Genomic DNA, 24,499 nt, shown 5'->3' on the forward strand with positions numbered 1-24,499 from the left:
CTACATTTACATTTACATTTACGTCATTTAGCAGACGCTCTTATCCAGAGCGACATACAAATTGTAACACATCAGTCACATCTTCAGTGGCTTGGGACTTAAAGTCCTCACTGGAGATCCTTTCGATAGTTCCAATTATATTTGTAGCGGTCTCACTTAGTTTTGCACTGGTGGCACTCCGCTTTGCAGGGGAGAGTTGAGAAGAGGATTCAGAAGAATCTCTATAACTGGATAACATAAATTCTGAGGGTGAGGGGGAACTTGAGATGGAAAAAGCATCCAGGTTTGATATTACACCTCCATGAACAGACAAGCTGCAAGGGACTCGTCAGGAGAGCTTGTTCCAATAGAGGTCGAGGACTGAGCTTTTGCCACTTCTGCATTGAAATTGGTCAGGATCTCACCAAGGACTTCCTTGGTACTGGTGTCAAGGTTGCCTTGGCTTACTTGAGAGTCACTTTGACTTCTACGGAGGACCTCAATGTCCCCAGAGCTGTCCTCCTGAAGGGCTTCCTTTCCAACTGTGGCTGACCCCAAGCTGAAAAACTCTGCAAGGTTGCTTCACATGTTGTTCCATATACCAAGGGTGGCAGAAAATATTTTCTGTTTCCTGGTATGATGTCCACTCTGCGGGTTCTGTGCTTTCTGGCCAATCTAAAACAGCCTGCTCCATGTTGTCATCAGTTTCAAAGGCCTCTACAATGTTCTCTGCATCCGTCACAAATGTGTCTATGATTTTAGATAACTCTGAATCAATATTCATAGACGACACAGAGACAATGTCGTCTACCACGGTGGGCATCTTGGTCTGGCTAGCGGCTTTGCTGCAGGGCTCTGAGTTCTGAGAGGGTGTTCTAAGACTTACATTTTTCTCAGATCTCAGGAGTACCTCGCAAACTCCCTCTTGGGCTTTTCTCTGGAAACTCTGACTGGATAGTTTCCTGATGCTTGGGATTAGGAGACCAGATGAAGATTTAAGGGCTTTGGTGCTCGTTGCGCTCTCCCGTGGACACACATCGGATGACGACTCACAAGCAGAAAGAGAAAAGCTTGAAGTAGTGAAGTCATCCAGTTGGGTGATGACACTGTCCAGATACTGGATGGCACTGGGGACTGATGATGCTTCTCTACTCATGACAGGAGAGCATTCTTCCTCTTGGTCCTCAGATTTATAGGAAGTCAGGATCATACTGAGAACTTCCTTGCTGCAGGCGTCAATCTCTACATCCTCCACTGGGCTGACCTCTGACAACTGGGCCTCACTGTGGCTAGGTTGTGGTAGATCATGGATGGATGGTGCAACCATTTCAGCGGATTGCAAATTATCCTGTGGCTGTTCAGGGATGACAGATTTGCTCACACCTTTGCCATGAGATAAAAGAGGCTGACTGAAAAAACTATTCTGGTTAGCCTTCAACCAGAGACAAACTTGTATATTTCAGAGATATATATTTTTCAGACCAGGTTGGGGGACATTGAGTGGATTTGCATTGACCTCTGAAGTGCATTGAATGGATTCTGCTAAAGACTATATCATCTACAAATCCTGTATAATAACAGTGTCTGTAGAATGAACACATTGCAGAGAGGTGAGGGCTGATGGGGGAGCCGCAGAGTCATGCATATTTGTTAGGCTAGTAGCAGCACTTGACGACTTAAAGGAATGAAGAGAGCTAGAGGGTGACAAACTGTTGACTTACCTCTGGAGAATCCCATTGACAGCCCTCAAAGCTTCTGTCTTGAACTCTGGACTTGAAAGTATTCTAATGTTTTGGCGCACCATAGAGTCAGGCCCTACATTATTGTTGGTCTCTTCTGCTGCAGATGTGTCTTCCAGATCCTTTGGTGATGACAAAATGTGGACTTTTTCTGCAAGTTCTTGAAGAATGTCCACTGCCGCCTGTCCATTTCTAGATGTGTTGCTGCATCCTCCCATTGTGTCAACAATGACTGTCAGGACCTTACCTGTCATTGGTCCAAGGAAGGACTCAATGTCCTGATCAGATTCACATGGAGTGAGCTTGCATTTTGCCACTTCCTTTCCAATCTTCTGCATCGTGTCAGAGATCACACACATAATCTTCTCAGCAGCCTCCATGGCATACTGCTTGTCACTTATCAGTGGGGAAGATTTTCCTGAAGGTGAATTGGAGACTACTACTGAGAGGGAAGAGTTAAGTTGATTCACAGCCTCCCCCACGAGAGCTCTGGTAAATTCAGGTGAGCTACAGGAAGAGTCACCCAGTGACTGCAGAGTTGTGTCTTCTGTGATCCCAAAGATGTCTTTTAAGGGATCAGTGATGGGAGCCTCTCCTTCATGCACCCTTTTCAACGAGGCCTAGGAACTTTAAAGCAAACTCAAACATTGATAACTTGTGTCTTTTGGGGCATTGATCTCTGAATAATTAATTTTACAATTAATTATAATTTCCAATGGTGTTACTTTTGTGGTTACTATCTCATTTTCTGCATGTAATAATCATCAAAATGAGGACAGTTTTCTTTCTTTTGGAATTTGTCTGTAGTGGGTTATTTGTCTTTGATTTAGGATAATTAAGGAACTTATCAGTACATTAAATTAAAAACCTATGTTTAGACCTTCATAATAAGTGCTAAGAATATGTGATAGGCATACTCAAATCATTTTACAGGTTGAACCGAATAACGTTGATCTACTACTCAACTCACATACAGTATATACAACAGTACCAGTCAAAAGTTTGGACACACCTACTCATTCAAGGGTTTTTCTTAATTTTTACTATTTTCTACATTGTAGAATAATAGTGAAGACATCAAAACTATGGGATAACACATATGGAATCATGTAGTTACCAAAAAAGTGTTAAACAAATGATAATATATTTTATATTTGAGATTCTTCAAATAGCCACCCTTTGCCTCAATGACAGCTTTTCACACTCTTAGCATTCTCTCAACCAGCTTCACCTGGAATGATTTTCCAACAGTCTTGAAGGAGTTCCCACATATGCTAAGCACTTGTTTCCTGCTTTTCCTTCACTCTGCCGTCCGACTCATCCCAAACCATCTCAATCGGGTTGATGTCGGGGGATTGTGGTGGCCAGGTCATCTGATGCAGCACTCCATCACTCTCCTTCTTGGTAAAATAGCCCTTACACAGCCTGGAGGTGTGTTGGGTCATTGTCCTGTTGAAAAACAAATGATAGTCCCACTAAGCCCAAACCAGATGGGATGGCGTATCGCTGTAGAATTCTCTGGTAGCCATGCTGGTTAAGTGTGCCTTGAATTCTAAATAAGCCACAGACAGTGTCACCAGCAAAGCACTCCCACACCATAACACCTCCTCCTTCATGCTTTATGGTGGGAACTACACATGCGGAGATCATCCGTTCACCCACACCGCGTCTCACAAAGACACGGTGGTTGGAACCAAAAATCTCCAATTTGGACTCCAGACCAAAGGACACATTTCCACCGGTCTAATGTCCATTGATCATGTTCCTTGGCCCAAGCAGGTCTCTTCTTCTTATTGGTGTCCTTTAGTAGTGGTTTCTTTGCAGCAATTCGACCATGAAGGCCTGATTCACACAGCCCCCTCTGAACAGTTGATGTTGAGATGTGTCTGTGACTTGAACTCTGTGAAGCATTTATTTAGGCTGCAATTTCTTAGGCTGGTAACTCTAATGAACTTATCCTCTGCAGCACAGGTAACTCTGGGTCTTCCATTCCTGTGGCGGTCCTCATGAGAGCCAGTTTCATCATAGCGCTTGATGGTTTTGCGACTGCACTTGAAGAAACTTTAAAGTTCTTGAACTTTTCAGTATTGACTGACCTTCATGTCTTAAAGTAATGATGGACTGTCGTTTCTCTTTGTTTAGTTGAGCTGTTCTTGCCATAATTTGGACTTGGTCTTTTACCACATAGGGCTATCTTCTGTATATGTATATGACAAAGAATGATAGTAAAAAGCTTTGAGCACCTTAAATGAAATTTTGGTCAAAAAGGCAAACTCCGCTCCATCATTCATTGATTCAGATAGCCAACCAATCAGTCTGTTACCAACCCTTAGTAAACTTTTGGAAAAAATTGTGTTTGACCAGATAAAATGCTATTTTACAGTAAACAAATTGACAACAGACTTTCAGCACGCTTATAGGGTAGGACATTCAACAAGCACAGCACTTACACAAATGACTGATGATTGGCTGAGAGAAATTGATGATAAAAATATTGTGGGGGCTGTTTTATTAGACTTCAGTGCGGCTTTTGACATTATCGATCATAGTCTGTTGCTGGAAAAACGTATGTGTTATGGCTTTACACCCCCTGCTATATTGTGGATAAAGAACAGAACACAGAGGGTGTTCTTTAATGGAAGCCTCTCCAACAAAATCCAGGTAGAATCAGAAATTCCCCAGGGCAGCTGTCTAGGCCCCTTACTTTTTTCAATCTTTACTAACGACATGCCACTGGCTTTGAGTAAAGCCAGTGTGTCTATGTATGCGGATGACTCAACACTATTCACGTCAGCTACCACAGCGACTGAAATGAGAGCAACCCTTAACAAAGAGCTGCAGTTAGTTTCAGAATGGGTGGCAAGGAATAAGTTAGTCCTAAATATTTCTAAAACTAAAAGCATTGTATTTGGTACAAATCATTTACTAAACCCTAAACCTCAACTAAATATTGTAATGAATAATGTGGAAATTGAGCAAATTGAGGAGACTAAATTGCTTGGATTAACCCTGGATTGTAAACTGTCATGGTCAAAACATATTGATACAGCAGTAGCTAGGATGGGGAGAAGTCTGTCTATAATAAAGCGCACTCTGCATTCTTAACAGCACTATCAACAAGGCAGGTCCTACAGGCCCTAGTTTTGTCGCACCTGGACTAATGTTCAGTCTTGTGGTCAGGTGCCACAAAGAGGGAATTAGGAAAATTGCAATTGGCTCAGAACAGGGCAGCACGGCTGGCCCTTGGATGTACACAGAGAGCTAACATAAATCATATGCCTGTCAATCTCTCCTGGCACAAAGTGGAGGAAGTAGTTCATCACTACTTGATTTGTGAGAGGTATTGACATGTTGAATGAACCGAGCTGTCTGTTTGAACTACTAGCACACAGCTCAGACACCCATGCATACCCCACAAGACATGCCACCAGAGGTCTCTTCACAGTCCCCAAGTCAAGAACAGACTATGGGAGGTGCACAGTACTACATAGAGCCATGACTACATTGAACTCATGCCAGCAGTAAAATTAGATTTAAAAAACAGATAAAAATACACCTTATGGAACAGTGGGGACTGTGAAGCAACACAAACATAGACACATGCATACAAACACACGATAACATACGCACTATACACACATGGATTTTGTGTTATAGATATGTTGTAGTAGAGTAGAGGCCTGAGGGCACACACTTAATATGTTGTGAAATCTGTTATGAATGTATTGTAATGTTTTTAAAATGTATAACTGCCTTAATTTTATTGGACCCAAGGAAGAGTAGCTTGGGATCCATAATAAATACAAATAATATGCCCACTGCCGATTATAGCCTACTGATTGAGGCTGAGGCCTAAAAGTCTTTAAAACATTTGAATTATGTTCATAAACTGTTTGCACCACCACAATGAGAATATATAGCTAAATATCATGAATTATTAATGTTTTTATCAGCGGTCTCAGTCACAAGATGATGCCTCAAATTATTCCTGCTCTGCATTGGGCTGAGGGAGCTCGTTCCTGCACACGATTGCTTTTTAGCTTCATAACAGGACACACTTATCCAAGTAAAAACAATCCATAGGCTACAAGCCATCACCAATAACCATACCGCTATTGGAATATTTTAGGGCATAACATCTTATTTCCAATGCAGTCAATCAGAATAATCTTTCATATAGGCAACTTTTGAAATCCCATGTATTTCAAGGACTAGGCCTACCTTATTGTTATCCATAATTGATCACTTTAAGTTCTCGTCCACGTCTGTCTCAGCTACATGGAAGAACAGTAATGATGACTGATGAAAAGTAACAGACTTTATAACGGTATTGCGTCATGCAACCTAATGTTGTGCATGACCTCATACAAGTAGTTTCGTTCCTGAGGAGTTCAGGGGCTGGGAACAACATGGGGGGGCAAGGAGTTAGGCATCGTGCTGTGATTATAAGAGCAATAATTCAAGGATGTGTTGGCTATGTTCCTTGTGATACCTTTAGGCCAACTATTAGCCTAAAGCTCCTATAACTCAGGACAGCTTCCACTTCTAAAAGGATCCACTATGAGGAAATCATTTAAAAGTGAAATAGCCTCTGTTTTAGAACCTCTTGACTTTTGTGAATAAATTGAGTGCATCAAATTGAAACAGACACCAACATTACTATACCTTTAATTTATGAAAACGATACCCCTTTCAGTGATGTATTGCAGGTGCAACAGGTTATAACACAAAACAAGCCAACATGACCCTTGAGCTCTTGTTCAACACATCTGCATTTATTAACAAAGACAGTAACTTATGTGAGACGAACATGATGATTTCTGGACTTTCTCTCTTACTCATTGTGTTTGCAAACCACAAGGCAGAGATTAAAAAAAAATACAAAAGGAATGTAACCAGTTTCCTTCCCCTCAGAGGGCAATGCTTTTACACTGTACTAATGGGCCATGGTCAATAATGCAAGTGTCTCTAGTATGAAGCAGAGATCCAGAATGAGTTTCCAACAGCATTTATCTGGCATATTGAATGTCATGCACTCAAAGTAATCACAAAGTGTACAATGGAATGTTAAAAGATGAGAGTTCTGTACGATTGTTCTGGTCTGGAACATAATATAGAGCTCCTGTTTCATGGCCTCATTGGCGTGGTTTATGTATACATGTGGTTCCCCTTTCCTATTCTGAAGTATAGATATGAACATGCATTTCCCAGCATATTCTAATACTGCCTCGAGGGGTACTATCAGAACTGAAATCATAAAGATGCTAAATGTTATGTCAAATTCAAGGATCCACTTCAGTAAACCACATCCCTTTTTCACCCAGCCATTTCATTGGTCAACTATCCCATTTCTGACATGTTTCCCATGGTTGTAACTTTACTGACAGCATAGCTAGCCATGGAATGTTATTGTGTGAACATATTTGATTTAGTCCAGTTTGTAGTTAAATTACACTTGTCCAGTGTCTGCCTGCCATCTGAGAGGTGAGAGAAGGAGTCCATTTTGTGATGAACACTGTACAGGCAAGTCCCTTGGTTAGGTTCGTTTGAGAGTCATACAATAAACAGACACAGTATCTATCTGAATGTGTTCTATGCACAGTTCTCTTTCTTTTGGTTAGTAGAGGTCAACCGTTTTGATTCACAACTGTAGGCAAGGTATTCACTATGAAGATGGATTTAAAAGGTAAACATATACAGCATATAGCCAAGAGGAAAGCGCAAAGTAGCAATAATACAATTGGGAACAGTGGATATAAATGTCTTGAGATGAGAGAGGCACTGCTTATCTCTAAGGTGGACAGTGTGTGTTCCACACTGGCACACTCACTATGTAACGATCAGCATCCTATACAAGCATACTGTATGGAGTTAATAGGCCAATAATGGTTCAATGTCATACAAGACAAACACACAAAAGTACTTTTTTGGAATGTGTTTCCTTTTGCTTAAAGGTCCAATGCAGCCATTTTATCTCAATATGAAATAATTTCTGGGTAACAATTAAGTACCTTACTGTGATTGTTTTCAATTAAAATCATCAAATATAAACAAAAATACTTTCTTAGCAAAGAGCAGTTTCTCAAGCAAACATTTTTCTAGGACTGCCTGGGGGTGGTCTGAGAGGGGAGAGGAAAACTGAAAACTAGCTGTTTGGAATTCCCTTATTGGTCTATTAACTAATGAGGGCAGGGCAAAACTCCATCCCACCAAAACAGGCAGAAATTCCCAGGCAGTTTTTTCAAACAGCTCTTACACTAAAAGGGCATTATCATCCTTTTCACAACTTTACAGTATTATTCCAACCTCATAGTGTGGAAATATAATTTAACACAAGAAAATCATGTTTTGACTGCAATGGGCCTTTAAGTCCCTTTTAAGTTCTCTGTTCAATGCCACTTCTCAGCATGTGGAAGTTGTGTGTACATCAACTCCAATATGACCTAATACTGGAAAACAGGATCAGAAAACGTGTCAGTTTATTCCAGATGGTACACCAGGAATTAGCCACTACCTCATGACCTAGTATTCCTTCTCTCAATCAAACTCACAGAAAGAGTGACACCTCCTGGTTTAGAGCAGTACTGCCACATAACAGATATATTGTAACATTGGGCCCATGAAAACTGTCAAATACATCTGTTTTCAGTTAAAATAATATACATTTGACATTAAAACACAAATAAAATGATACAAGATTAAATTAATAATAGGGCAATTTTTAAGATAAAAAATTAATACATACTGGGGGAAAATGAGTCTGACCCGTTTGTGCTACTAGGGGACAGAGAAGTAAGTTATGACAGGAAGTTCCAAATGCCTAGTCTTGGATAAGAAGACACGCACGACTGAAAACGTAAAGCCCTGAAACAGGAGACTGTTGACAAACATGAGCAGCACAGAGGGAGCAAGGCAGCTGACTGGTATTAATGGAGATTCAAGCGAGAGCATCGTGTCGACAGACAAAGACCTTTTACTGCACCTCAGTAGTCCACAGTGGCCTCCTCCTCCTCCTGTCTCCTTCATCTGCACTGACCTGAGATACCAGAGGACCTCTTGTCACCTGTCCAGTCTAGGAATCAGATCAGACACACTGCTTTGCTTTTACCTTCCCTGTGTTTTTCAGATCAGATGAAATGAAGGAAAGGGGACAAGGAGATAGGAAGCCACTTGAGACTATTGAGGCATGGTGGAGCATTTCACCCCCCCTGCCTCCGTCGATCTCGCTCTCTTTCATAAAGCTGCTATGTAACAACATTATCCCATGGTTCTAGTTACCCCAACATCACACAAAGATTGACATCCAGTCCCCAAATCCGAAGGGGGGCTATATCTAACCCCCTTTGCTAAATTAGCAGTGATTCCAGATGCAAATGTGAGAGCATGAGTAAGACCTTACTGGTTGGGGCAGGAAAAACCCAGATTCTGAAATTCATATAGAGTGAAGCACAAAGTCAAATAATACTGACACTGAGTTATCAGAACCCAAGGTGAGACATACGCAAGTAAAACCACAAGTAACACATTGAACTGTTAAGCTTGCACATATTCACACCCTGTTTGCCATTTTGCTAATAGAAAAGGAAAATGTGCCACTTTGCGTGGCCTATATCCACATGGAATTAGACCATCTTCTGTATACCCAGTGTTCTCGATGCTTACGTCGATTCCATTCAAAGCCCTCCCACTCCCAACCCAGCCACATTGCTTAAGCTTTTTAAGCAATTTTAAATATATGTAAAGAATATATACAAAACAAGCATATCATCACTGTACAAATGAATTTGAACCCAACCTGAGTCTTTCCATCATACAAGGGGAGCAGTCGAGCAAAAAGGGGAAGCGGCCATTTTCTTTTGTTCAGTTAGTAGAAATCAAGAGAGATCATGCCATACAGCAGAAGCACTGTCTGTCACCAGTAGGCTATACCAGTATTTGAGGAGTCTCTGTCATCATATCAGTTTCTTTTGTCCAATTCTGTTTCCCATATCCAGTTGATTTATTATTGAACCAGTAAGTCTAGTTTAGAAGCGTTAAGTCAGTAGGGGCTGTATTTCCTGGTTAGTTATTTTACAAGTGATAAGACAGAAAGAAGCGCATAGAAGACAAGCAACCTTCTTCACAGATTGATCAGTTGGGTAGTCAACTAGTTGAATGTGGTTCGATGCAACAAGGACTCCAGGTATTGTTGATGCGGCTCGAAGCAAATGACAGACATTAGTTGAAAACACACATTTCTTCTTCAATTTTCCCTTGCAGGCCTCTTTTAAACAACCCCTCCCCCCACCCCTTCAAACTGCTGCCCCTAAAGTCTTTCTTTCTCCATTATTTTTCTTCTTCTTTTGTCGTTCTTACTATCCGTCAGGGAAAACGTGGATTCGAAAAAAGGATGGCCCCAGTGTGAAGGCATTGTTCCTCCTTTCCCTCTCTCTGCCAGAGGTTTAGGAGGGATCAGATGTCTTCAGAGCATCCACCTTGGTCTCCAGGTCTGTGATCTGAGGAGAGGACAGAGAGTGAGGGGGCTTATATTACACACAAAATGTCAAGGCAGAATGATCATAACTCAGTAGCATCCTCTTGCTACCCGTCTTGATTAATCACAGCAAAATGTCTTACATAATTATTGAGAATGTCATAAAATATTTCCACATACAGTAGAAACTAAATATACAACACCTTATCCTGGAGGTTGTCTGCCTCTTCCTTATGAGTGGCCTCTGTCTCCTCTTGGGCTCTGCGCTGAGCCGTCTCCTTCTTCAGATACTCAATCTCCCTGAGACACACAGCGTGGTTAGGCTGAATCCTGCCCATCCATCCTCCTACAAATCCCAGAAACACCCATTCCTCTACATTCCACAAACCCCAGAAATCTTCCTCCTACAAACCCCATAATACTCCATTCCTCTTCCTCCTACAAACCCCAGAATCATCCATTCATCTTCCTCCCATAATCCCCAGAACCTCCCATTCCTCTTCCTCCTACAATCCCCAGAACCTCCCATTCCTCTCTTCCTCCAACTCCTGAATCCTCCATTCCTCTCTTCCTTCTACAAACCCCAGAATCCCCCATTCCTCTTCCTCCTACAAACCCCCATTCCTTTCATCCTCCGTGCTGAGGGATTAGTGCTTTTTTGAGGTCGGTTCGGTTTCGGTTTCGATTATACAAAACATTATTACGGTTTTCGATTTTGATCCAAAACCAAAAATAGTGAACATTCAATTGCCAAAACATTGAAAACATTCCATTGTCTCTGTCTGGTCCACATTGGGTAGACATCAATAGAAAAATAGGACATTACTATGAAATAATACAATATTTCAGTTGTGTTTATTATTTAGTTTTTATTTGATGACTTCATTATTTTTCATTCAGTCATCATCTCATCTCTGCTCAGGCAATAGCAGCCAGCCAGACAACCATCTAACGTTATCTCTGTGCTCCCCATACTGTACTGTCTGACAAACCTAGTAGCTGTAGCTGCCTAGTAGCTGGCTAAGTATGCTGCAGAGCTGTCTGACAATCATTTTACTAGTTCCCTTTCAGTCAGTCAACTTTGGTACAATATACTATGGGGAGTCGCACTCTCGTGACTTCAGTTGAAGGATCTACAATCCCGCTTGACAAGGCCAATGAAATCCGCGCCTCGCTGGAAGCCCTGCCTTCCATAGGTGATAAGTGTGAGGGAAACGAGGTACAACATACCTTCGGTTGAAGGATCTACAATCATGCCTGACGAGGCCAATGAACTTGTGGGCCATCGTCGTCTTTGGCGTTTTCTTAGCCATCTTACTCATTGCACCAGCAAATTGAAGAATAACTCATTGTTTGTGATTAGAAAACTTATGAGAACAAATGCAACCTTCAGCACACAACATCCAGAGGATTAGCATGCTTTACCACTATGGGACAGTTTAGTTGGTGCAACGTAAGACAGTCTCATTTTCGAATTGTTTGTTTTAGTAGCGTGAATCATTCCAATTCATACTGAGCTGAATAATTGAAGGAATGAATCTGAGCCTCACCAATATCACCTGTGGAAGGCGTGGATGTCATTTGCATCGTCAGGCATGACTGTAGATTCTTCAACCGAAGGATCTACAACTCTCCATAGTATGTTGTACCTCGTTTGCCACTTTCAGGGAATAGTAGTTATAGTCATAATGCTACGTTCGTCAAAGTAGGCAAGTCATCCTTTCAAGACTGCTTATTACCAAATACTACAACTATCAAATCAGGTAGCGCTACCTCACGAACTGTCTCTATCCACCTTGTCGTTGTGTTGTGTACATTCCTCTCTCGTGTGTGTCAGTCTCTGTCCGAGCCCGAAAGAACATGCGCAATTGATTATTGTCATTGTAGTTAATTACCACGTTTCTGCGGTGAACTAATTTGCTTAATGAAAACTACAACTCCCTTCAGCCCAGCATCTCACATAGTTCTTGACTTAATTTCTCTCATGAATTATTTGATTTCTCGCTAGAGAAACGGCACGTTGAGCTAAAAAATAAATAAATAAATACATGGAATTTAAGTAATTGAACCGACGTAGGTTGTTAAATAACAAAAAACCCGCAATTTCGGTTAATCGCTCAACACTACCTCATACAAACCACAGAATCCTCTATTCCTCTCTTCCTCCTACAAACTCTAGAATCTTCCATTCCTCTTCCTCATATAAACCCCATAACCCCCATTCCTCTTCCTCCTACAAACTCCAGAATCTTCCAATCCTCTTCCTCCTATAAACCCCATAACCCCCATTCCTCTCCCTCCTACAAACCCCAGAATCCCCCTTATTTATCAGCCTTACTTCTGCTGGTATTCCTTGATGAGGCGCTTGGCCTTGCTGTACTTGCGCTCCAGGGTCTGGTACTGGGCCTGTGTCTCCTTCAGGTGTTCGTCCACCGCCTGACACAGACTCTGGGCCTCCATCCAGTAGCCCTCCAGCTTCTCCATGCGTTCCTTGTTCTCCCGAACGCTCTGTTCCAGCTGGGCACGCTCCATGCGCCAGCGCAGCTTGTCCTGCTCTGCATGCGCCAGCTAGATGAGGGGAGAAAGTGTAAAGTTTACTCCTGTATACTTCTAGTTTACTCCTGGACTGTGTGTTTATGTCCAGGGTTAAGGTGGGTCTGTGAAACCAGTCCTATGTTTGTTGGTTAATTGATTTTGGAGCAGGTCTACCTTTCTCTTCAGCTGTTGAATCTCAGCCTGGGTGACGGCATGCTTTATCTGAAGCTATAGAGGGAGAGAGAGAGGTAAAAAAATGGACACCATGGCTCATCTCATACACTCGCTCAACAAGAAGTTGAATTGAATATCCATTTTGAGATAAACATTTGCCTTTGGCATCAAGCCTCCCTGCTCACCTCTTTGAACTTGTGGGCCAGTTTCTCAGGGTCCATCTCCATGGGGGAGAGCATGTCCTCATTCTCCGCCAGGTCAAACACCTCTATGGCGTTGGGGAACATGGGGCTCATCTCCTCCTCCTCGTCCGTGGCATACTCACCTGTCTGGAGGACATTCAGAAGATTCACAATATATTCAGAGAGTGTATATAGACAAATTCCTGTCATGTTCCTGTCTTGTTGTGAACCACCAATGTCACACAGTAACCATCCCTGCCTATGTAACTACCATGTGAAGTAAATACATGGTTTCACCAAAGTGGAACCAACGTTTTTTGGGGGTCCTCGCAGGATAGGCCTACATTTCTATTTCTCAATCTTTTCCCTCTACCCTAAAATGGCCACTAGATGGTGAAGTTGAGCTTAGTGGAAAAAGCCATCCAGGAGTAGAACGCCAGTGGGCCAGAAATGACACCCTAGAATTGGGCAACCACCATTTTGTGTTTACCAGGGAAGCCTGTCAAAAGGAAAAGCTTGTCAGGGGACTCCGTGGCTGCATTGATGTGAATCTTTGTTGACAAATAGTCTACATACAAATTTGTCTATAATCAATTGTTCTGTTGATTGGTGCAATAAATCCCACTCTACTGTACTGTCTATATGGACCTGGTGAGGTCAATAACAAAACACACACACAAACCTCTGTTCGATAAAAGGAAATTCCCCCTTCCTTCACACACAACACACTGAACTCCAACACACTCACTCCTAACACCTCATGCACACACAACACACAGACAGACAGACAGCCATTCCAAATCTTCCTTTAACAACAGCCACCTGGGACAAGCCCCAACAAAGCTCTCCTAACCTTGTCACACCAATGAGTAACTCTCTGAGGGAATGCCACACACACACACACATCCCCCCCACCATCAACCCTGGTCTGTCTGCCCGTCTGAACCCTCCCAGTTGGACCAAGCATCAAAGCCCTGAACGCGCCTGTCACAACAACACTGTCTGATGTGTCAACGCTTCAAACGTGCTGAAAATTCAAACACTGTTTGAATGTTGCATAGCCAACCAGAGTTGGGGAGAAACGAACAAAGCACAGAGACTAAGGGATGAGCTGGAGTCACATAGGACAATGCCATCAAACGATGCCTACCCATAAAAACAAGGCCAAATAACAAGAACTATTCATTTTTAAACGTATTACAAAGGATGTGTATGTTACTGGTAATGCATCTTTAGCAGGAAATTACATTGATTCAGGCTTAGATCTGTTGGGAGGGGGGCATGTTCTGATGGGGAGACACAGTGTGATGGAATACCAGACCTGGGTCATGGCATCTGGCCCACACTTGTCTGTCTTTCACACCCAAGCCCAGACATATATTGAACGTGATTGAATTTAACAAGGAGACGGATTCAATTATTCAAGCATTTCCTCTCCATGAAAGAGACTGAGGGGAGATAAAGAACTGAGAAAATTGCTGGGCAGGGTTTAATTCCACAACACTTTCCCGTACCGTCTCTGTCCTTATTCAGCCCCTTTCAAAGATCTGAGATGACTGGGCATCTGGTGCACCTATGTTCCGTCATATTGCTTACACCTATCCAGTCCTGTTAGATCAGTGAAGGGGAGGTGAACAGGGAGTGTTCTTTCTAGAATTATATAGTTGTATTATTCCATTGTGAAGGGAGCGTGATGGAACATCTGTTAGCGGTGGGGAGGAAGTGTCAAACGCTTCATTAGCACCATCTTATTTTGTCATATTATTGATTGATGGAATGAATGAAGATGTTTTGGATGGGCTGAACTAATATTTTTCATGGTGTGTGTGCGTTTGACCAGGGCCCTATGGTATCTGGCCAGAAGTAGTGCACTATAAAGGGAATTGGGTGCCATTTGGGACCCAGACATTGTGAGCCCCTCACCTCCTCGTCCTCCTCCATGTACTGGCTGTAGCGCTGCTCCATCATCTCTTTCTGCCAGCGCTCCTGCTCCAGGGTCTGCTGGATCAGCTGGGCCACCTCACTCTGCTCACCTGGCTTCTCTCGGCCAATCATGAACCTGCATGGGCAACAACAACCAATGGGGTGAGTGGAAAGGCATGTCTGTCAAGGAGTAGCCAATGGGAAACGTAGGGTAGGATTTAGTGGGTAGTAAGGTAAACCTAGGGTAGGATAGTTTAGGTCTAGTGGTTGCAACTTCAGAAGATACACCGTAGATAGATATGCTATAATCACAGTAGGGCCATACTGTAGAATTCAAATAACTCCTCAGTTACATTTGCCAAGAAAATAGCCCCCACAGTTTACAATCAAGTGCAAGCCAGGGCAGCAACTTTTGATGGGAAATTAAAATTACAGCTTGTGCCTGGAAGGAACATGACTCTCACTGTACATGGACGGATGAGTTGACATCACTAATGAGAATCAAGGAAAATGTGTAACCAGTAGAAAATGTGATAAGATTGCTCTGAGGGAGAAAGACAATTCAGGGAATAAGTGTGGCATGCTATCAGGATAGAAGGTTATGGCTGTGTCTTCAATTGGCACCCTATTCCCTATATAGTGCACAACTTTTGCCCAGAGCGCTATATAGGGAATAGGGTGCCATTTGAGACACACCTCTTTGTATGTATCACAGAGAATAACAATAAAATAAACAAATGTCAGTCCTGGGGACCAGAAAGCATGAGAGGACATGCATGTTGTTTTTTTAGAATGTGTGACTGAAGCATCTACAGAGCCATTTCAACTGTCTGACAGAGTTATCCTGTTGCAGATGGGACCCTTAAGACCGCGACACCAGTTCTGGCTGTCACATGTTGTCCAATGGAATGATCGAGCGGAAAGACCTCAACTGGACGGTTGCCTGGAGATAATTTTTCACACCCAAGCATGTGTGCAAAGCAGCCAGATGCACATTGACACGTAAGACAAAGAAAAACATGTGGCTGTAGATAATACCACGTTTTACTAAAAGGGATTCTTTCAACAGAATATCATATTCCTTGATGTTTAGTGCACTAGACAATATGATGAAAACAATCATTTCTAAATCTATTATAACGTCATATATTTTTGTACACCTAATATGGTTTACTGCAGAACAAAACGGCATTGCTCACTCCGTCTACATCATAAAAATCCCCTACGTGAGATTTGAACTAACAACCTTCTGGTCGCCAATCTGTCTCCCTGCCTGAGACTAGACTACCACACATGCTCGATGAGACCCCAGAGAGCGGTAACTACATAATTCAACACGGCCGCCGGCACCACTGTGGCATTCAGTGTGAGCGGGGGTTCCGTGATGATGATGTGAGTGTGTGAGGGTTAAGAACCCACTAGAGTGCCCCTTTCTTGCCTGAGGAGAAATAACTCAGTGGCGGTCAAAAGGGCGGAAGAAATGGTGACTAGGAATCTAACCACCATGTGGAAAAGCCAAGCTGTGCACGGAAAAAGATGTCAAGCAAATATGACACCTAACCTCTCCAGCATTTTCAAAACAAACCATGCCATCTATTTTCTGTGACTATGCTGAAGCATATTCGCCAAAGAGACGGCGCTTCTAATTTTGGACCAATCAAAATATCACCACCTGTCAGTGCACCTAGTCTGCAGCCTGTGAGATCGACGGATGTGCTAATCAGTGAATATTCACATGCTCAGAGACACGCTCCATCCAGCCTTCAGGACATGAGGCAAAGTGGAAAACAACCAGGCCTTGTCTGGAACTGTCTGTACGTGTGAATGTGCAAGTATCCCCCTGCCACCATCTGTACAAACCCATCCGACCTTGGATGAGGTAAAACACCAGCATTCTCCACAGAGATTGTCTAAATCTATTTCTTAGGGGGGAGGGGGGGTGGGGGACTTAACAGTAGGTGGCAAATTCACTTTGAACAAAGGTGCTTCCACAAGGGGAGACAAGAGTCCAATTTGGTAGGTGATTACATTTTTGTGGCATCCCTCCCTCCCTCTCTCCTTTGGTTACAGTCCATAGTGTTAGACAGCAACCTGAGCTTGGTCCGAAAATCAGGCGGGACCAGGCTGTTTTATAAATAGCGTCGCCACTCCTTCACTGACACCGGGCTCGCCGCTATCTCCCTGGGATCCAGGCTCATGTATTAATCAGCCTCTCCAATCTCTGGGTGGCTGTGATGTGAAAACAGGGAGAGACGTCTCGCCTAGCTACACTACAGTCAAACTGCCCCGACAATTAACACAAGGACCCCCACAGGCAGTTAATAATGCAGGAGAGAGGGATGAGAGCGGAGGGATGAGAGCGGAGGGATGAGAGCGGAGGGATGAGAGCGGAGGGATGAGGGGATGAAGGGATTAGAGGTGGTGAATGGGGAGAGAGGGATTCCAATTGTGATCCGGTCTGAAGGGAGGTAGAGTTATGGTACTTGTGTTTGGTTCCCTATCACCAGTCTTCGTACAGTTCTGTATCTAGACCCCCTTCAATTCAATCCCATGCTTAGTTTCTCATAAAAAGATTTTGTCAGGGTACTGTTAAACCATATTTGACCAGAGTGCAGTGAACACACTCCTGAGTGGCGCAGTGCACTCCTGAGTAGCGCAGTGGTCTAAGGCACTGCATCGCAGTGCTAACTGTGCCACTAGAGATCCTGGTTCGAATCCAGGCTCTCTCGCAGCCGGCCGCGACCGGGAGACTCATGGGCGGCGCACAATTGGCCCAGCGTCGTCCAGGGTAGGGGAGGGAATGGCCGGCAGGGATGTAGCTCAGTTGATAGAGCATGGCGTTTGCAACGCCAGGGTTGTGGGTTTGATTCCCTCGGGGGGCCAGTATAAAAAAATATATATATGTATTCACTAACTGTAAGTCGCTCTGGATAAGAGCGTCTGCTAAATGACTAAAATGTAAAATGTAAATATTGTACCAATAGCTTGATGTTGAAACTAAGTGTTTATTGACAGCTATTGAGTAAGGGTTCTTACTTGACAGTGCCGGTGGTGTTCCTGAGGACGGAGGCAGCAAAGGCCTGGGTCACACCCACCAGACTGGTCCCGTCCACCTCCACGATCAGGTCATTCACCTGGATCCTGCAGGGGAGGGAGGAAGAGAGTGATAGTGAACAAGGGGCATAGAGGGAAAAACACAATTTTGGGATACACTGCTGAAACACAGATTGTTCAGAACCTTTCATCTCGGTGTGCAGCTCCTCCATCAGTGACCGTCTTGACGAAGATGCCCAGTTTCTCCAGACCCATGTCCGCCCCGGCACCCATGCCGATGATGCTGATCCCCAGACCGTCCCCATCTGTGGAGAAGAGGGGATAGGATATGGGGAAATTGTATTTGATCAAATGCTACAATAACCTCATAAATATGAGAATGGCTTACCAAAAAAAGCTTCCAAAAGTACTAATTCGAGGTAACAAGGAGTTGGAGCACTAAACAAAAAAAGGCAGAGATGTATTTATTTTTGCTCACTTTAATCCATTGTACAGGATCCATTGTTGTGTCTCAATGGGCCATTAGGCTATAAATAGGAGCTAAGTGCAATGGCCAGGCCACTCTAAGGAAGACGTCTGCTTGACATCGAAACGTCAGTCACCCGTTCGCATTCTGTACAATGAATTAAAGTGCCAAAAATAAATCAAATCTCTGACTTTTTTTGTTGAGTGCTCCAACTCCTTTTTACCTCGAATTAGTCCTTTTGGAAGTTTTTCTTGGTAAGCTATTCTCATGTCACTGTTATTAAGTACCCCTCCTTTCCTTTGTTTGCTAAAGCGTGAAGGCCCACCTGAACTCTAACCTCATAAATATGTTACCTTCCAAATGTAAGGAAATAAATTGATTAAAATGGAGACCTTGGCTTAAAGATACAGTGCATTCTGAAAATATTCAGACCCCTTCCATTTTTCCACATTTTGTTACGTTACAGCCTTATTCTAAAATGGATTCAATTGTTTTTCCCCCCTCCTCAATCTACACACAATGCCGCATAATGAACATTTTCTTGCAAATTTATTAAAAATAAACAACTAAAATATCACATTTACATAAGTATTCAGACCCTTTTATTCAGTACTTTGTTGAAGCACCTTTGGCAGCGATTACAGCCTTGAGTCTTCTTGGGTATAACGCTACAAGCTTGGCACACCTGTATTTGGGGAGTTTCTCGCTAAAGCTACTACGCCACTTTGTATACGTAGGCATTATCCGTATTAGAACCCAATTAGCCACTGCTAATCTAGTGTAATATAAATCCAATAAGGAGAAATGGGCAACTCTGGATTCATTAGTGACCATTAAGGACTACCCAAGGGGTTAGCTCGTCATGTAAATACAGTGAGGGAAAAAAGTATTTGATCCCCTGCTGATTTTGTACGTTTGCCCACTGACAAAGACATGATCACTCTATAATTTTAATGGTAGGTTTATTTGAACAGTGAGAGACAAAATAACAACAAAACAATCCAGAAAAACGCATGTCAAAAATGTTATAAATTGATTTGCATTTTAATGAGGGAAATAAGTATTTGACCCCTCTGCAAAACATGACTTAGTACTTGGTTGCAAAACCCTTGTTGGCAATCACAGAGGTCAGACGTTTCTTGTAGCTGGCCACCAGGTTTGCACACATCTCAGGAGGGATTTTGTCCCACTCCTCTTTGCAGATTTTCTCCAAGTCATTAAGGTTTCGAGGCTGATGTTTGGCAACTCGAACCTTCAGCTCCCTCCACAGATTTTCTATGGGATTAAGGTCTGGAGACTGGCTAGGCCACTCCAGGACCTTAATGTACTTCTTCTTGAGCCACTCCTTTGTTGCCTTGGCCGTGTGTTTTGGGTCATTGTCATGCTGGAATACCCATCCACGACCCATTTTCAATGCCCTGGCTGAGGGAAGGAGGTTCTCACCCAAGAATTGACGGTACATGGACCCGTCCATCGTCCCTTTGATGCGGTGAAGTTGTCCTGTCCCCTTAGCAGAAAAATACCCCCAAAGCATAATGTTTCCACCTCCATGTTTGACGTTGTGGATGGTGTTCTTGGGGTCATAGGCAGCATTCCTCCTCCTCCAAACACGGCGAGTTGAGTTGATGCCAAAGAGCTCAATTTTGGTCTCATCTGACCACAACACTTTCACCCAGTTCTCCTCTGAATCATTCAGATGTTCATTGGCAAACTTCAGACGACCCTGTATATGTGCTTTCTTGAGCAGGGGGACCTTGTGGGCACTGCAGGATTTCAGTCCTTCACGGAGTAGTGTGTTACCAATTGTTTTCTTTGTGACTATGGTCCCAGCTGCCTTGAGATCATTGACAAGATCCTCCCGTGTAGTTCTGGGCTGATTCCTCACCGTTTTCATGATCATTGCAACTCCACGAGGTGAGATCTTGCATGGGGCCCCAGGCCGAGGGAGATTGACAGTTATTTTGTGTTTCTTCCATTTGCGAATAATCGCACCAACTGTTGTCACCTTCTCACCAAGCTGCTTGGCGATGGTCTTGTAGCCCATTACAGCCTTGTGTAGGTCTACAATCTTGTCCCTGACATCCTTGGAGAGCTCTTTGGTCTTGTCCATGGTGGAGAGTTTGGAATCTGATTGATTGATTGCTTCTGTGGACAGGTGTCTTTTTATACAGGTAACAAGCTGAGATTAGGAGCACTCCCTTTAAGAGTGTGCTCCTAATCTCAGCTCGTTACCTGTATAAAAGACACCTGGGAGCCAGAAACATTTCTGATTGAGAGGAGGTCAAATACTTATTTCCCTCATTAAAATGCAAATCAATTAATAACATTTTTGACATGCGTTTTTCTGGATTTTTTTGTTGTTATTCTGTTTCTCACTGTTCAAATAAACCTACCATTAAAATTATAGACTGCTCATTTCTTTGTCAGTGGGCAAACGTACAAAATCAGCAGGGGATCAAATACTTTTTTCCCCTCACTGTATATGTGGCTAGCAGATTTGTGAGGAAAAGGGTAAAGCTTACTTAAAGACTTCCACTAGCTAGTTGAAGCAATTTTGTGATTTAATGGGAACAACAGACTTCACTGAAAATGTTTAGCTACTAGTTGTAACTTTAATAGTTACAGTTAAATGTTTACAGTTAATTCTCTCTCTTTATGTTGTATTGGTTTATGCTATTGAACTCCAAAGCGACAGTCATGTGTGCATACATTTTACGTAAAGTTGGCCCCAGCGGGAATCGAATCCATGGCCCTTTGTGTTGCAAGCACCATGCTCTAGCGACTGAGCCATGCAGGGCTAACAATATACTGTGAGGTTCTGTAATGTTCTAGAAGATTCCACCAGGTTTTACCTTTCTCCAATTCCACAGGGAAGAGGTCCAGTCTCTCCACCCTCTTCTCCAGCTCGTACTCAGCCGACGCCGCCATGGGGTCCACGTCATCGTTACGCCGGTCGTAGTCCTCATTGGAGTACGTGGTGAACACCTGCCAAGAGAAGACAAAAGGTCATAGGTCAGTTCGACACTCACCAACACACAATATTTACACCACAACAGGTTTCCCATAGAGAAGACGTCCTCTAGAACTGTGGGGTGCGCCCCTGAGGGGTCGGTCCTTTTTAAAAGGAACTCAGTCCGGCTTTAAACTTACTCTTGAAAGTTGTAATAGTAGAATGCACAAGGTGCAATTTCGAAATTGGGTAGTGCATCATCAGTTCCTCTGGTCATGTCAGTCATTGCATACCTTAGAGAGCTATTTATAACTTGTCTGCTAACGTGTTGTAATTTATGTTTTTTAGCCCATAGATTTTGTTGTAATTTTTTGTCACTCAAATATCACATGAATACACATTAGACATGGCAAAATGTATAGAATTGCAAGAAAATTATTTTGAAAACTGCAACATTTTCTTTGTACCTCTTGACAAAATGTGTACAATTGCAGGAAATAAGCTTTAACCCTGCAAAATTCTCTCCACCAACAAGAGGGGTGTAAACAGTTATGAACAGTGTGTCATGAACAGTGCTTGTGCCCATAGAAATAGACGTGGCACGCGCGCAGGGTAGGCACGGGGATGTTCCCCAATGCTGGAAGGGGGCCCCCCACCCGAGTGAAAAGGTTTGGGAACCCCTGCTCTAGAAAATGATCTAAGGTCAGTTTAGCATTTTCACCACTAATGGTTAAGGATAAGACTATGGGAAGAGTAAGCTGATCCTAGATCTGTGCCTACAGGCGTACAGACCTCTACCCGGAGCTAAAAGGAGAGCCAGGCAGGCAAGGCACTAACAGGGCGGAAGGCGACGTCTCCAATAACCAGACAGACAGACAGACAGACAGGGGTGGTGTTATATACGGCCCGCTGATACATACACACACCCTCATTGCTTCTCGCTGAGCTAATGGCTTATCATCCAACCTATAAAGTCTATCTAGTTGAATGTGTGTGAGTGCGTGAGTGGGGAGAGAGAGAGCATGTGAGTGTGTTTATGTCCTCTCTCATCCCTCTGCAGCGAGGAGATACTTCTGGGTGGTGTTGGTGTTGGAGTGCCCTGCTACACTGGCAGCTTGTGGGTGTAGAGAGCAGTGGAGAGGGTGCTCCAGTGAGCGGCTAGGCTAGGTGGGGTGTACTACTCAGGTTATTGTTTTTAGTGTTACTTAGGTCATTTATATTTAACAGGGGGATGTATTTTTCATAACCTCCCATCCTGCATTAGTGCATTAGAGAGGTGTCCGGGCAGGTCTGGAGAGGTAGGGGCATTTTTGGGGATGTGTTCCGTTTTCAGAGGGGTGAGGTTTAATATTTGAAATGGGGTCATTGCATGTGCACACACACACAAACACACACACACACAAACACAATGGTCATGGAGTTTCACATGTATTATTCATATCATAAATTGGGAGGAATCCTTTATCCAGTTATTTGATCTGATCCAGGGTTGCCATGCCAACATTTTTAATATGCATTTGTTATTTCCATAGTAAAAACCCTCCACCAACGAATTACCAACAACAACAGCTCTAACAGAGTTATCCACAAGCGTGCTAAAAGGGTCAAATATAAATAAGGTGGATATCCTCTTGCTGAGGTTAAAGGATAAACAATCCTCAACCTTTAGGATTTTGTACTGCTAGAATTCTAACCCGAAATCCCATAGTGGCCTAGTCCAGTTCTATGTTATCTAGGCCCAGTGAGCATTTTTTTTAATATATATACATATTTTCAACATCTTGTGCTCATAGGAGGGGAGTAAAGAAGGTAGATGTGAGAAATAATTAAAAGTAGGCAACAAGGGAATTGAGTTCATCAGCTGGTCATGGGAGAATTTAATGAGCCTTGTGGTATTTTACGGGAAATTGAGGTTTACTGTGTGAGAGGCAGAAGGAGAAGAGGCAAAAATAAGATGTGATAAACAAGGATTTGGAATTCAGCATTGGTTCAAGTCCTCAAATCTCCTCTTCAAGTTTCAGTCTTCCATAGAGTGACATGAACCCTTTGTCTGCCTCATAAGCTCTTACTAAAAGAAGCAGAGACCTGACACTTCAATTTTCTAGTTTATTTGTCACATGCACAAGTACAGTGAAATGCTAAAATGCTTAACTTGCCCAATAAAGCAGGATTCAATGTCAAAATAGTACAACTACTTTTTGTTAATACAAGATGACAGAGACACCGAAATAAAGTGTAGGAGTGTGATGAGTCTTCTTGTCAAGTGAAAGATGTCACCTTATCAGCCGCTCTTATTCAGGGCTGCTAGTAGGTGTGCCACTTCCCACTGCTCCAAAATGGCAGAAGCTTCATATTTACTACTGAGAAAGCCAGATCACTACCCCTAGAAAATACCAATACTTGTTAGCTTTCTTTTACACCAGAGACAGAGTACTTATCACAAAGCCACACTGAACCAAGACCAACCGTAATCACCATGATTTTAACTGATGAGGGCTTCATTTACATATCAATCATTTACATAACTCCTTCCGAATGGAATATAAGCCTACAAACTATGCCTCTGATTTTACAGCTCATTTCAGCTGGTGAAAACCCAGCACCGCCATCCAGATGTTTGAAATACAGAAACATTTCGTCCTGAGACAGCTCTGGATAAGTTACTTTACACTACTAGCATAAGAAAAGGAACAGCCATTTCAAAGCACATAAACCAGAGGTGTGTTATCGCATAATATCATACGATTGGGCCTATGTAGCAGCCAGCGAAGATGATTTTTTTTCTACACCTATTAGATAACTACAACCAGACAGTCTATGGATGTGTCCCAAATAGCAACATTAAGGCAGCCCTCCGCCCCTCTGTGATTCAGAGGGGTTGGGTTAAATGCAGAAGACACATTTCGGTTGAATGCGTTCAGTTGTACAACTGACTAGGTATCCCCCTTTCTCTTTCAGAAAGTATTCATACCGCTCGACTTATTCCACATTTTGTTGTGTTACAGCCTGAATTGAAAATTGCTT

The 24,499-nt window shown here is 43.0% G+C and overlaps 1 protein-coding gene across 1 annotated transcript in view; it reads right to left on the reverse strand.

Moving 5' to 3' along the window:
* Positions 1 to 10,062: 10,062 nt before the first annotated feature.
* Positions 10,063 to 24,499, reverse strand: part of LOC311103760 (neurabin-2-like) — a 69,333-nt gene continuing 54,896 nt past the window's right edge. The window contains exons 3-11 of the mRNA XM_084145408.1: positions 21,378 to 21,510; positions 18,244 to 18,364; positions 18,042 to 18,146; positions 15,006 to 15,141; positions 13,086 to 13,229; positions 12,901 to 12,954; positions 12,530 to 12,759; positions 10,395 to 10,491; positions 10,063 to 10,213 (exon numbers count right to left, since the gene is read on the reverse strand). Of these exons, the coding sequence (XP_084001534.1) occupies positions 10,160 to 10,213; positions 10,395 to 10,491; positions 12,530 to 12,759; positions 12,901 to 12,954; positions 13,086 to 13,229; positions 15,006 to 15,141; positions 18,042 to 18,146; positions 18,244 to 18,364; positions 21,378 to 21,510 (1,074 nt within the window). The 3' untranslated portion in view covers positions 10,063 to 10,159. The remainder of the gene's footprint in view (positions 10,214 to 10,394; positions 10,492 to 12,529; positions 12,760 to 12,900; positions 12,955 to 13,085; positions 13,230 to 15,005; positions 15,142 to 18,041; positions 18,147 to 18,243; positions 18,365 to 21,377; positions 21,511 to 24,499) is intronic.

Source organism: Coregonus lavaretus (genome assembly GCF_964263955.1).
Source record: "Coregonus lavaretus genome assembly, chromosome: 28".
Taxonomy (NCBI): Eukaryota; Metazoa; Chordata; class Actinopteri; order Salmoniformes; family Salmonidae; genus Coregonus; species Coregonus lavaretus.